The 14,863-nt window shown below is 41.1% G+C and overlaps 1 protein-coding gene across 1 annotated transcript in view; it reads right to left on the bottom strand.

Annotated features, from left to right (window-relative positions):
- The window catches only part of LOC141505182 (guanine nucleotide exchange factor VAV2-like), a 447,203-nt gene extending 440,211 nt beyond the window's left edge, over positions 1 to 6,992 (bottom strand). Inside the window, exon 1 of the mRNA XM_074210759.1 lies at positions 6,078 to 6,992. Coding sequence (XP_074066860.1) covers positions 6,078 to 6,281 — 204 coding nt within the window. The 5' untranslated portion in view covers positions 6,282 to 6,992. The remainder of the gene's footprint in view (positions 1 to 6,077) is intronic.
- Positions 6,993 to 14,863: the final 7,871 nt, after the last annotated feature.

Genomic DNA, 14,863 nt, shown 5'->3' with positions numbered 1-14,863 from the left:
CTCTATTCACTGCACCACCTAGCCGCCCCCAAAATGAATTATTTTGATTATATTAAATTAAAAAGGTTTTGCACTAATAAAATCAATGCTGCTAAAATTAGAAGAAAAGCAGAAAGCTGGGAAACAATCTTCACAACCAGAAATTCTGATAAAAGTCTCAATTCTAAAATATATAGAGAATTGCATCAAATTTATAAGATCACAAGTCATTCCCCAATTGATAAGTGGTCAAAGGGTATGAACAATTTTCAAATGAAGAAATTAAAGCTATATATAATCATATGAAAAAATGCTCCAAATCACTATTGATTAGAGAAATGCAAATTAAAACAACAATGAGGTATCATCTCACACTTATTAGATTAGCCCAGATGAGAAAAAGAGAAGATGAGCAATGTTAGAGAGGTTGTGGGAGTACTGGGATATTGATGCATTGCTGTTGGAGTTGTGAATGGATCCACCCATTCTGGAGAGCAATATGGAATTAATCCCAAAGAGCAATAAAACTGTTCATACCCTTTAACCCAGCAATTTCAATTCTAGGACTACATCCAAAAGAAATTATAAAAAATGGGAAAAGTCCTACATGTTCCAAAATATTCATAACAGCTCTTTTTGGTAGTGGCAAAGAATTGGAAATTGAGTAAGATGCCCATCAATTAGGGAATGGCTAAACAAAGTATGGTACATGAATACTATGGAATATTATTGTTCTATAAGAAAACATAAATGGGGCAGCTAAGTGGCGCAGTGGATAAAGCACCGGCCTTGGAGTCAGGAGTACCTGGGTTCAAATCTGGTCTCAGACACTTAATAATTACCTAGCCGTGTGGCCTTGGGCAAGCCACTTAACCCCATTTGCCTTGCCAAAAAAAAAAACCCTAAAAAAAAAAGAAAACATAAATGGTTGGACTCTAGAGAAGCATGGAATGACTTAGGGGATCTGATGCTGAGTCAAAGGAGTAGAGCCAAGAGAAAAATATACACATGAACAACCTTATGAGATGGACAACCTTGATGGAAGAAACTCTTCTCCACAGTCCAGAGAGCTAGAACAACTGTACTTAACTGGTTATGTACTATATTATCCCAAACCAGAGGAAGAAAAACAAAACAAAACACAGGGGGGGAAAAAAAAACAACACTTCTGAATCTGATGAACACTTTATAAAAATTATCTCTTACTACTTAGTAAACATGTTTAACAAAATATGTATGTAAAATGCTAACCTGACAACTCCTTGCTGAGGGAAGTGAGGTGGGAATGGAGGGTGGAGGAACTTGGAAATATACATGTACAAATGGATGAAAATAAATTTTAAAAAGTGGCCAGGGGTGGCTAGGTGGTGCAGTAGATAAAGCACTGGCCCTGGAGTCAGGAGTATCTGGGTTCAAATCCAGTCTCAGACACTTAATAATTACCTAGCTGTGTAGCCTTGGGCAAGCCACTTAACCCCATTTGCCTTGCAAAAACCAAAAAAAAAAAAAAGTGGCCAAAAAAAGAGAAGGGAGAATTACAGAAATATATTTTTATACTTTTCTAAATCTTATGTTCGGATCTTTAAGTTTCACAACTATTTTCTCATCACTCATAAATGCAATACAAATAAGTACTCTAAGAAAAGGAAATGTCTATATTTACTGAACTAGATTGTTAGAACTGGAAGAGCACTTAGAACAAAAATGTCTGAACTAAAAAAAATCATCTATTATTACCCTACCCTCCTTCCACCAATTTTCACCAATAGGAAATTAGAAATCCCAAAAAGAAAAGACACTTGTATAAAGTCACAAGGGCAGCTAGGTTATGTAATGGATAAAGCACCAGGCTTGGAATCAGGAATACTCATCTTCCAGAGTTCAAATTGTGCTACAAACATTGAATTAGCTGTATGACCTTGGGCAAGTCACTTAACCCTGTTTTGCTTCTGTTTCCCTCATCTTTTAAAATGAGCTGGACCAGAACCACTCAAGTATTTTTGCCAAGAAAACCCCACATGGGTCAGGAAGAGTCAGGAGAGATTGAAATGACTTAATAATAGCACAAAGTCACAAGGAGTTAAAAGAAAGAGCTGGGGTTAGAACCTAGAGATCCCAAATCCTTTCCACTAAACACTGTCTGAAGCACCCAAGGTAGTACTTATGAAATTGAGAACATGCCCACATTCAGTAAATGTTTGATAGTGAGCACCTAAATCTCCTACTTTTCATTGCTGTCCTCTGCCATTGTAGTGGACAGTTATTTATTTCTCTTCCAGTGCCCTTCTCTAGCAATGGATAAAAAATCACTAGAGTGTACTATACAGAACAGGGGAAGGGGTCTTCTTGATCTGTCACAGCTCAGGGCCTCAGAAGTTGATTATAGAATTGTTGTTACAGTTCCTAGCTCAGTTGATTAGTGAGTTTCAGAAATGGAATTAAAGTTCAAAACCAGACTAAGCTGCCTGGGGGGAAGAGGAGGAGGCAGGGCCAAAGGGAAAATGAGCAGAAAGGGTTCCATCAATAAACCAGAATGATCATTAAATGTCCCTCGACAATGCCCAGGCTCTTTCAGGTGAGAGTCTTCAAGGGGCAAAGTCAAGGAGAAAGCTATGGTGTAACCTCTAAATAATAGGGCACAGAGAGGTCTCTTTTCTGCTGGCTGGCTGGTCATCTCAGCCAGCACAGCAAGGGGAACTGACAGGCCAATCTTAATTGGGTTTCACCAAGGCATTTCCTGACTGAATAAAAGGTGCCTCCAGGGGAAAATCCTGTCTTTATATTAAGATAAGAGAAAACCTTTCAGTTTAGCTTTTGAAGCTGACTTTCTCCCCCCCCCCCCCCAAGATAGATAATCCCTAACCTTATTTTTGCTTTAGATTGAATGATTTTGGACAGTGCCTTCCCTCTGCTGATTATTTCCTATTTATCCCTATACATAACTTATTTGTACATAGTTCTTTGCATATTGTCTCTTCCATTAGATTGTGAACTCCTTGAGAGCAAGAATTGTCTTTTTCTTTTCTTTGTAACCCCAACCCTTAGCACATTGACTGGCACATAGAAGTAGGTGCTTAAACAATGTTTACTGACTGTCCTGAACTTCCTAAATTGGATATGGCCTCTACTGCTCCTCCCCTGTGACTTAATGAGAAGACTAATAGAAAGCTGAGCTTCTTTTAGACAGATGCTGTGGCAGTATATGGCAGTATTATTTGCTCAAGTTTCTTCATCTGAAAAGGTCAAAGTAGCAAAGGGCATTTGGAAAGATTTGGTAAAGCCAGCTGCTTACACCCATCAATAAAGGACAGCATCAAATATTCATTCAGCACACTCTACTTGGAATGGGGGTAGGGATGGGGATACTGAAAGCAGTATCTGATAGTACATCTAATAGCATTTCAATTCTGAGCTTTGGATTTTTAAATGCAATCATGAATAATATTTTTTTCAGCTACTATGTAATTTGGAGGGAAAGACACCACCACTATGCCACACCCTCCCCCCCAAAAGCTGGCACTGCAGTTAGAAAAATTAATGGAACAAGATTTGGGTACACAGGATATTCAAGGCCTCTTTGTAAGACTATCTCCTTTATTTTATTTTTTTTATTTACTTTTTTTTTAGGTTTTTTGCAAGGCAAATGGGGTTAAGTGGCTTGCCCAAGGCCACACGGCTAGGTAATTATTAAGTGTCTGAGACCGGATTTGAACCCAGGTACTCCTGCCTCCAGGGCCGGTGTTTTATCCACTGCGCCACCTAGCCACCCGGCTATCTCCTTTATAAGGGTATCCCTTTATAAGGAAAGTGACTAATTGTTAACTATAATAGAAGGAAGTTTTCACTGAAAGATTCAGAAGGCAGTATGCAGAAGATTGGACAGATCCTATATGAAGGCCTTCTATAAGGACAAGAACCACTTATGAAAGAAGAGAGGAAATCTCCACACAGATGAGATAGAAATAGAAGTTGCTAACTAAATTGGGATCATTGAATCCCAGAGATAGCAAGCACCAAAGGCAGTGAGTATGCACATTCATGTTGTTCCACCTTCCTTTATGCTAGGAGGGTTGTGGAATTGGCTTTACTGTCTCCTTAAGAAAGGTAATACACAGGTTGGCTAGGTAATTACCTAGCCGTGTGGCCTTGGGCAAGCCACTTAACCCCATTTGCCTTGCAAAAACATAAAAAAAGGTGGCATACACACAATTAAAACTTAAAAAGGCTAAAGGCAATGAGTTCAAGTCTCACCACTGCATTTGTATAACAATAGGCTAGTCAGTTAACCTCTTGATACTATAAATCTAACATGTAAAGCTCATGCTGGGCCTTGTGGCACACATATGTGTATATTTAACAAAATAAATAAAAATACAAAGCAAATGTTAGAATGTTATGTATGTTTTTCTAAGCTAATGAGTTGACTTCTGAGTTAATGGACACAGTTTCTATTTGAATTTGACATCACCGGCTACAGGTAAGTTTTTTTGAAACAAGGACTACAGAGAAAATGCCTTCCTCTTTTGATAGAGATTTTCTCACTTATGACTTCCTTATGCCAAGGAAATTCAATTTCTGATCAGTCCAGCAAAGGTTATTCAAGAAAAATAGTGAAAGTCAGTTGGCAATAAGAAGTGAGAGGTACTCTCTTCTAGGAGAATTAATTCTTTCAAGAAACAAAAACACATTTTACATCAGAAAAAGAATTTACTACAGGATGCCAATTTGAATTTAGAAAAATTAATCTTCCTGACTACAAGACAGGCTTTATTCATTGTGCCACCTACCTGCCCCACAATTAAAAAGACAGTACTGTATACTGGGGGCAGTTAGGTAGATAAATGTTCTGAATTTGTGACACTGGACAAATCATTTAACCATTATTTTCCTAAGTTTCTCATCTGTAAAATGGGGACACACCAGAGAAAGAAATGGCAACTCCAAAGAGTCAAATAGTGCTCAACAAATGTATACTGAACAATTTGTATTTTCTTATCTTGAAAAGAAAAAAAAAGGCACAGGAGAGCAGACCAGAATTTTTGAAGAACAAAGTCTCTATTTGGTCAAGAGAATCCACAAAGCTGCAAGTGAAAAACTGATGCCTTAATAGACGACCCTTGCCCAGCACCATTGGAAGCTTAAAACATGACGAGGTTGAATATCAAAACCCACAATGTTACTTCTCACTAAACACAACACCCTAGTTCTAATTTCTGTGATTCTGTAAACGCTGGCCTTTAAAAATAAACATTTTCTGCTACAGCTACTTCAAACAGCTTGCCTAGCAAGGCTACAAAATTGCCTATTTGTTTAAACAATCACCAAGTTACCAGGTAAGAAAGACAATATTTCTAAACACTGCTACCAGAAACTGTAACAAAGTACTCGGGAGGAATAGGGTGGGATAGGAGGCGGGGTAATCCAGATATCTGGAGAGTAAAAAATAGTGGCAAAAAGTCTCCACCCTTCCAGATCAATAATAATCAGGCAGAAGAGCAGTTCTTAGACTACTGGAGCCAACTTTTCCCGTCACTATCCTGAAATGACTCTTCCTTAATAAAGTTCATTTGTTTAAAAAAGCAAAACCAATCCAATTCAGAGTCCATTCAGGAAGAAGGAGAGGAGGAGTTAGAGCTGAGATCCGCAGGCTAGGGGAGGTGCTAAGGGAGGGCCCAGACAACTGTCAGTGACATTAAAATCTCTTCTCTGCTCTCTCTAGTTTCTCCCCAATTTGCCCATGCATGGTTCAGCCGAACCGGGGGCACTAGAGGCTACTCTCCGGATCTCTTGATCAGTGGAACCATCAGGACTGCATGAGTTTAGCAGCCCTCTTTTCTATTCCTCACTCCCATTTTATGCTCAGCAACAACTAGGAAATGGGATAGAGGAGAAAACGATGGTAACCCAGGAGGAGTGAAGGGGAGAAGGAATACAAATTATTGAAAACCTAAAAGTCCTTCTCTGTCACTTATCTGTGTGACCACAGTCAAGTCACTTAACCTCTGGAAGGTTCTATTTCCTGATCTATAAAATAAGGGAATGGGACTGGGTGGTCTACAAAATCTGTCTCTCTACTCCCCAGAGCCAAAGCCACTTACCTGGGACATCTGTGGCCTGAAGTTGATATCTTTGAGGTCTATAGATCCAGGTGAGAGGTTGTGTAGTAGCTGACACAAGAGGACCCCATCCCTCAGCGCCTGGGCCAAGTCGAAGACCACGGCTGAGGGCCACACGACCCTGTGGTTGGGGGGCAGGACTTTGCAGTCGATGAGCCAGCGGCCGCATTGCCGCCACTCCTCCATGGTGGCGGCGCCCGGTGGGCCCGCCGAAGCCAGCCGGCTCCCACTGCCTCCGACCCAGAGCCCGGTGTCAGGAGAAGGCAGTAGAGTCGGTGTCCGTTCCCACGGGTGCAAAGGCTCAGAGTCCGGCTCAGTTTAAGGGTTCAGGATGAACCTCCCAGGCCCGGAGAAAGGGAAGTGCACAGACCCGGGCCATTTCTCCCGAACTCCGAGTAGTCCCCCCCCCCCAAAAAAAAGGAGAGAAGAGGGGCGGGGTAGAGAGGAGATTGCAGGGTAGGTGTCTGACTCTCTCCTGTCTGGCTTCTAGGAGACTTTCTCCTCCCGCGAATTGCCTCAGTTCTTCCCCACCAGCATCCGCCCCCGGTGGCTTTCCCCCCGGGCGGGGAGGCTTCAAGTCCAGGCGCTGGCTGCCAGTGGGCTGGGGGCCAGGCGGTCCAGGGGAGTTCCCTGGGGGCAGCCCGCTTGGCAGAGGCGACCCTCTCCCTCCGCACCAAGGCAGGGTCGCGTCCCCCGAGGTCTCCACGCGTGTCCAGCCCTTCAGGCGCGGGAAGCTCCAGCCTCCCAGCCCTCAGCTGGGGTTTGAAAAGCCACCCCAAAAGTCCCCGGACTCTTCAGCCCACGCCGGGTCCTCCCTTCACCCCCACACCCACGCAAGTCTGGGGCTCGGGGGGAGGTTTAGCTGCCCGCGCCCGCTGCGGTCCGGGGTGAGCCGAGCTCCGGAGCCGGCCAGGAGCGCCGCATGCTCCGCCGCCCGCGGCAGCCCGGCCCGGGGCGCGCACAGCTGCGGCTCCGGGCGCCCCCGCTCGCGGCTCTCTTCCTTCCAAGTGTCCCCTCCGGAAGACAAAGAGTCCGGTGCTCCCGCGCCCGTGCCGGCCCGGCCGCCCCCCGCCGCCGCCGGCTGCTGCTCCTTTGTTCGCCCGGCCGGCTGGCTCTCCCCGCGCCCCGGCGCAGGCTCCGGCCCCAAGGCGGCTCGACTTTCCTCCCAGGCTGCCCAGGACTCGACTCCGCGCCGCTCCCCGCCGCCCTGTCCTCCGTCCTCCCGTCCGCTCCGCTCCGGCGCCCGGGGGCGGACTAACTACAGCTGGAGCGAGTGCGGGCTACGCGCGCCCGGAGAGCCGGCGCGCCCCGAGGAGAGGAGGAGAGGAGAGGGGGAGAGGGGGAGAGGGGAGCGCGCCCTTCCTCTCCCCCACACTCCGCGGGCGCGCGCGCAGAGCTCCTCCCTCTCCTCTTCACCTCCTTCCTCCTCTCCCTCCTTCTAGTCGCCTAGCTAAGGGAGAAAGTTAGAGGATTGAGCCCGAGCGTGGCCAGTCTAGAGATGCTCCTGCGGAGAAGGGGACGGGGAGGGTGGGCCGCCTTCAGACCCCCCGGGCAGTGTCTTTCCCGGCACCTCTTAAAGCCCAGTCTCGCCTGTTCCTAAAGACCACAGACCTTCCCGAGAGGGTCTGTCCCAAGCTTGGGGACGCGGAGGAGGAAGGGGGTTGGGTGCGGAAGGATGCGGAGACTATCGACTCCCCTGCATTTGTTACTCTTCCTCCTTTCCTCCTCTTCCTCCTTGGAGCAGCGGTTGGGAATCCCCCTTCCAGATGCCCGCTAACTCCAGCGCTCCCTCCCCGTCCTTCCTCCCGTTTGACAACGCTGGCATCTTGGATGGAATAAATGTGAAATGTGGAAACACGAAAGAGGAAATGGAACTGCGGCAGTGTTCCCCTTCAGCTGGTCCCCAGCCCAGGGACACAGCTTCACCTCCACCCACGCTGCAATTTAGCCCGAGCAGGATACTGGGTTTCAGCCCCTTTAGCTCTCTTAACCCCTTCACGCCTTCAATAAGGCCATGAAGGTATGTGTCAGCGTGGGACCGGAAGACAGGGTTTGAGGGAAATATCTTCTCAATACTTATTTCTTGACAGGGAAACTGAAACAGCAAGCAACCTGGAAATTTGCTAAATGATCTTAAATAATAATACCTAAATTATCTAATTATAATTGCACCAACTTACAATTACATGACACTTCAAGGTTCACAAAGCACTTCTCTCATAACTCCATGAAGTGAATGAATCATTATATGTAATCCAAAAGAGAAAAAATAAAAGACTCAAGGAAGAGAAGTGATTTGCCCAAATCACATAATTAATGTCAGAGCCTGAACTGGAATCCAAATGTTTCACCATTAGGTTGAACTGCTCTTGAGCTCATAGGAATCCTAACCTGGGCTTTATTTTCATGGGATTCAAAATATCCCTTCTCTTTACATTTTCATTTCAATGTTGAATAAAAGACATTAAACTCATATAAGGGGAAAACTTCCTAATAACTGAATTGTCAAAAATTAAATGGGGTTGCTTTAGTAGGTAGTGAGCTTCCCAGTGATGGAGGCATTCAAGCAGAAATTATATAATCGATGCTTAAGGTGTATGTTGTCTATGGAAAGTCATGATTACTTATAGATGATGATATTCCTTCCCAAAAGCATTTTTTAAGCATACTAAGAACAAGGAATTGAATTTGTGTATATATGTTAGTTTTAGTTACCTAGGGTTTTTTCTCCTGGAACCATAGAAGGAATAGATCAACTGTGTGCAGAGACCTGCCATTCTGCACATTTAAAAGTTGGTGCTTGATGGGTTCAAATTGTTCAGAAAGAGAGGATTTTTTAAACCCTAGAGTCTCGTTTGTTCCTCTTATCTACCCTTGATAACATAACTTCACAGGAATAAAAAGGGGCCTGAATGAAAAATGACCTCACTTATCTTAGCCTTTCAAAAGAAAAAGTTATTTTGCTCCTATGTAACCCTACCAGTGATTACAACTCTTTGAGTAGGATACAATCTACCTACAGAGATCAGTTCCAGACATCATCCACCAAAACTCCTAGATAGAAAGTGCTGTAGACACACAAAGGATAGTTTCAAATTTTCTAGAAGTCAGTCTTTCTCTCCTTGACATACTAAAAATAATGTTTGTACTTCATTTTTGAAGAAGACCATGATATCAGGAAGGTGATGCCATGACAAGCACATGAATTGGATTTGAGTGAGGGGATGTTAATGCTAAGTCACCAGCCTCACTTTCTCCTCTTGAACCATCTGGGTCTAGTGCCCAGACATGAATCTGGAGATGGTCAAGAATGTGAGGCAAAGTTAAGTGACTTGCCCGGAGTAATACAGCAAGTTAGTGTCAAACCTCTGAGGGGATTCAAGCTCCTGTTCTCCTGACTCAAAGGCCAGTACCTCTATCCACTGCACCACCTAGTAGTCTTGGATAATTGAATAGATTAGAATCTATGGACTTTCATCTGGAAGGACCCCAAGAACATAGAATTCACTGCTGTTTGGAACCTTAGATAAAGAACATACAATGCCAGAAATGAGAAGGACTTTATAATACCATGCAAGAGTCTATAAAAGCCATTTAATAGAATCTCCTCATTAGAGAGATAAGAAAACTGAAACCTTCTTACCCAAGTTCACACAATTAAATAGTGTCAGAGGTAAGCCAGAGTTCCCCCCCCATAAGATCTGAAATGTCTCTCCCAATTGATTGATAATTATCTTAATGTATATTAGTTTCATCTCTCCAAAGAGATTACAAATTTATAGGACAAAAAGTAGTTTCTGACACTCTCAAAGTATAAGCCTAAAGCTGGCCTAAGCATTTGTGTTTGATAAATATTTGTTGTTTGAATGAATACAGAAAGGGGAAGGAAGAAATCTCTCTGCCTATATTTCTGCTATGCCATTTGTTCGGTTTTCTTTTTTTTTTCTTCAACAGCCTGACCTGATATGTGTCCATGGTAACAAGTAGCCTCTCATTAAGCCACAAGCTTTGGGGAAATTCAGACCGTTTATTTTCTATGCTTCCTCCCTGGGCCCCTAACTCCCCTCCATGATGCTGTGAACACAGAGGCTGGGAATTTGAGAGAAAAAAAAAAACCGGAAACTTTCCACCAATAAAGCAAGCATTGATCTGCTGCCCCCTATTGGATTCTAAAGGTAGATAATGAGTAATTTTTTTCTCCCACTCCCTCAGTGCTTTGTGTTGGAATTGGGATATTGCTCAGTTTTTCTTTCTTGAGATGATGAGACTATGAAAGAAACAAAGAAGCACTATAAGTCTTTCTTTAAAAGGGCTGCATGTGAGCAGATGCAATGGGAAATGTACTACATACAAAGTAACAGCAATATTGCAGGATGAGCAGCTATGAATGACTTACCTTTTCTCAGCAATGCTGTGACCCAAGAGATGAAAGATATATGATAAAGAACTCCATTCATCCCAAAGACAGAGCTGATGGTGTCTGAATACATATTAAAGCATATTTTTTCTGAAGTCTCTTTTTTTGGAGGAAGGGGGGCTATGTTTACTTTTATGACATGACTATTGTGGTAATGTTTTTCATTACACATTTTTTACCTATATCAAATAACTTTTACAGTATGGAATTGGGATGGGAGGAAGGGAGAGAATTCTGAGCTCAAGGTCTTTTTTTATTTATTTAAGGCAATGGGTTAAGTGACTTGCCCAAGGTCACACAGCTAAGCAATTATTAAGTGTCTGAGGTCAAATTTGAACTCAGGTCCTCCTGACTCCAAGACCAGGGTTCTATCCACTGTACCACCCAGCTGCCCCTGAGCTCAAGATCTTAAAAGTGAATGTAGAAAACTTGCTTTGGAATGTAATCAGGGAAAATAAAATAAAATAATATAAAAATATAAATATTTTATATAATATAAATATAATTTCATATACAATAAATATATAAATATATCATATAAAATAATATAATAACTATATTATTTTATATATAAATATATATTTATAAGTATAATAAATAAACATAAAATTTTTAAAAGACTGCATGATCATTTTCAGTAAGGGGAATATTCCCCAGTGCCCAGGAAGTCAGTGAAATGTCAAACATTACAGGTTTACATCCTAGGGAGGTCATGTAGTGATTTTGTGGTTTGAAATGTAAGAATGAGATATGAAAATAAATCATAGGGACAGCTAAGTAAGTGTTACAGTGGATAGAACACCAGTCCAGGACGAAGGAGGACCTGAGTTCAAATCCAACCTCAGAATCTTCCTAGGTAAGTCACTTAACCCTGATTTTGAAAGAAAGGGGGAAAAAATCTAAATTGCCCTGTTCCCAGCTCCCACTCATTACTTGTGGATAAATAAAAAAATATCTAATTCTTCTTTAACATGACCAGCTCTTCAAATATTTGAACTCAGCTATCACATTCCATCCTGAGTCATCTCTTGTTCATGTGAAAAATCCTCAGTTGCTTTGCTTTCACTATCTTGGTTCCCTCCTGTACCTTATCAATAGCATTCTCAAGCTGTGAAGCTCAAGTTTGAACCTAATATTCAAGATGTGGAATGACAAGGATGAATTATAGACTACTGCTTCTGTATTCCTAGAAGTTAGATCTTCCTTAATGCAACCAAGATTCCATTACTATTTTTGACAGTGGAATCACACTGATGACTCATATTGAGTTTGTAGTATCCTAAAACTTCCACAATTTTTTCAAAGAACCTACCTCACAACTATGCCTCCCCATCTTATATTTTGTAAAGTCAGTGTTTTGAACCTCAAAATAAGACTTTTCATGTATCCCTATCCAATTTTACCTTCTTGATTACAGTTCAATACTTTAGCCTAAGGGGTTTTAAACTGGAGTCTCTTTCTAGTTTCAAGATCCTTGAACTTATATGAGAAAAATAAAAGTGAAATCCTTATTTTTATTAACCTCTAACTGAAATTCATTGAGCATTTTCTTTTATTATGAATTTTCAAAGAAAACTATTATTCTGAGAAGGGTCTATAGACTTCATCAGATTTCCAAAGGGGTCCATGACAAGGAAAGGTTTAGGACCTTTTTAAAAATATTCTGTCAGGGGCGGCTAGTCAGGAGTACCTGAGTTCAAATCCAGCCTCAGACACATAATAATTACCTAGCTGTATGGCCTTGGGCAAGTCACTTAACCCCATTTGCCTTGCAAAAACCTAAAAATAAATAAATAAATAAATATTCTATCTTTCTTTCAGTGTGTATGGCTATACATCCTAGTTTTGAATCAACTATAAATCAGATAAGCACACTACTCTTTTTCACTTTATCTATATCCTTAATAAAGTTGTGAAACAACATAGGACCAACAGATAGCTATGTGGTACAGTGGATAGAACCCAGACCTGGAGTCAGAGCCTGGTTGGGTCACTCTCTGTTTCTTCAGCTGTAAAATAGGGACCTATCTCTTAAGGTTGTTGTGAGGATGATATTTGTAAAGTACTTTATATGGTGGCTGGCACATATTAGGTACTTAATAAGTGTTTACTCTCTTCCCGACAAGCTGCCCTTCACTGGGAACTTTTTGCCATGTGTACAATGAATAATATCACTCATTGAATCCAGCCATTGACCCATTTGGATTTCATCTAAGTGGATTATCTTCAAATCTATATGTCTCCAGCTTTTCCTTTAGAATAAAATGAAATACTTCATTAAATGCTTTGATAATATCTAGGTAAATTATCAACAACATTTTCCTGATCTACTAATTTTGCAGCTCTGTCTAAAAAAGAAATCCAGATAGCCTGGTATGATTTATTTGCCCTTGATGGAATCATGACTGCTCTTTGAAATCATTGCTTCTTTTTCTAGAAGCTAAGTAACCATTTCTTTTATCATTTGTTCTAGAATTTTTGCAGGAATCAAAGTTAAAGTCACTGGCACATACCACAGTTTTTAGAGGCTTTCTTCCACTCCCCTTTTTGAAAATTGGAAAAATTCTTCCTTCTTTAGTCCAATGCAGTTAGATGTTGCAATGGATAGGGGGCTGGGCCTAAAGTCAGGAAAACCTGAGGTCATGTCCCGCCTCAGAAAGAAAATGGTTATGTAACCTTGGGGAAGTCATTTAACCTCTGTCTTACCTGTAAAGTAAGGATAACAGTTCCTATCTCCCAGTATTATTGTGAAGTTCAAATGAGATGACATTTGTAAGGGTCTGGCACATGGAAGGTGTATATATAATTCAGGGTTGATGCTTGTTCCCCAACAAGTTTTCAGTTCTGATATAAAAGAGAGTCCTTGCCCTCAAGAAGCTGATATTCTAATAGGGAGAAATGACATAGGAATTATTGAAAATAATTGTCAGAGAGAATACAATAGAATTAAGGGAGAGAAGCAAAGATTTTCTGTAAAAGTTGGGATTTTAGCTGTACAGTATAATGCTCATGCTCAACTCACTTAAGTTGAGTATCATCTTTACTCACTATTTTTATTGTTTCCAATACCAGGATCACTGTTCTTGGTAGAGAGAACAAGCAAATAGTTAAACAACCCTGTTTTCTCTCTTTTCAGTTGTCTTAGTTCCTTCTTATTTTCTACATAGGGAAAATAATGTATATAAGCATAAGCAAATAAAGAATATAAAGCATATCCAAACTACTTTTTGTGGGGAAATCAGAAAAGGAGGATTTCTCAGTAGAGGAAGAATGCTAGCTCAGCCTATAATGGAACTAGTAGATCCAAAAGGAAGAGATGAGGGGAAAGAATATCCCAGGCCTATGAGATGGAATCTCCTATATGGTGTCAGGTGTATAGAGAGCTTTTATTTAAAAAACAAAAAGAAACAACTCTCTTTCTTGTTCATGGTTATATCAGTCATCTGAGATAGGTACTATCATCATTAGATAAATGGAAAAACTAAACATATGATGATAAAACTGGGAGTAGAACTCAGAATTTTAGCTTTCTAGGTCAAGGACTTTAACATTTTATTGTACATCTTCCTTTTGAGAAAGGGTGAGAATGTCCTGTGATCATGTTTCATAAATTTATGTTCTCTAAGCATACATATGAGTTCATCCATCTGAATAATCCATTTAACAATGTAGAATACCCTCTCCCCACCTTAGTGGAGAGTCATAAATTGTTGTGGCTTTAAAAAAAAAAAAAAGAACCAACTTTGGTAATCAGCCCTCTGGTGGTGAGACTCTTCAAATTGAACTACGGCAGTTATACCATTTGTGCCTGAGTCTGTATTGAAAACCTTTCCATAAAAGTTACCAAATTAGAAAGGTAATGTGAAAGAGTGGGTAGAGAGAGACAGTCTTGGAATCAGAAAGATATGGGTTCAAGTCCTGTCTCTGTCACAAATTAACCCTGTTCTTTGAGACCCTAGGCATCAGATGAGCTAATCTAGATCAGAAGAATGAGTATAAATGTGCCCACACTACAAAAATATAAAAGAAAAGTACAGCACAAATCAGAACTTATTCAATGGTCACAATTTTCAAAAATCCCAGGTTATATCACAATTCTGATCAATGCAATAGCCAATTTTGACACAAGACCTAATAGAAATACATAATTTCATCCTTTTCACAGATAGATGGGGTATTATAGAAATAGAATGACATTTGTTGTTCAGTTGCATCTGACTCTTTGTGATTCCATTTAGGATTTTCTTGGCAAAGATACTTCATTGATTTGTCATTTCTCTCTCCAGTGAATTAAGGCAAACAGGTTGTGACTTGTCAACAATCACATATTTAGTAAGTGTTTTACCCCAGA

The sequence above is a fragment of the Macrotis lagotis genome, chromosome 1 (genome assembly GCF_037893015.1).
Source record: "Macrotis lagotis isolate mMagLag1 chromosome 1, bilby.v1.9.chrom.fasta, whole genome shotgun sequence".
In the NCBI taxonomy this organism is placed as follows: Eukaryota; Metazoa; Chordata; class Mammalia; order Peramelemorphia; family Peramelidae; genus Macrotis; species Macrotis lagotis.
This window is presented reverse-complemented; position numbering and strand designations above follow the sequence as displayed.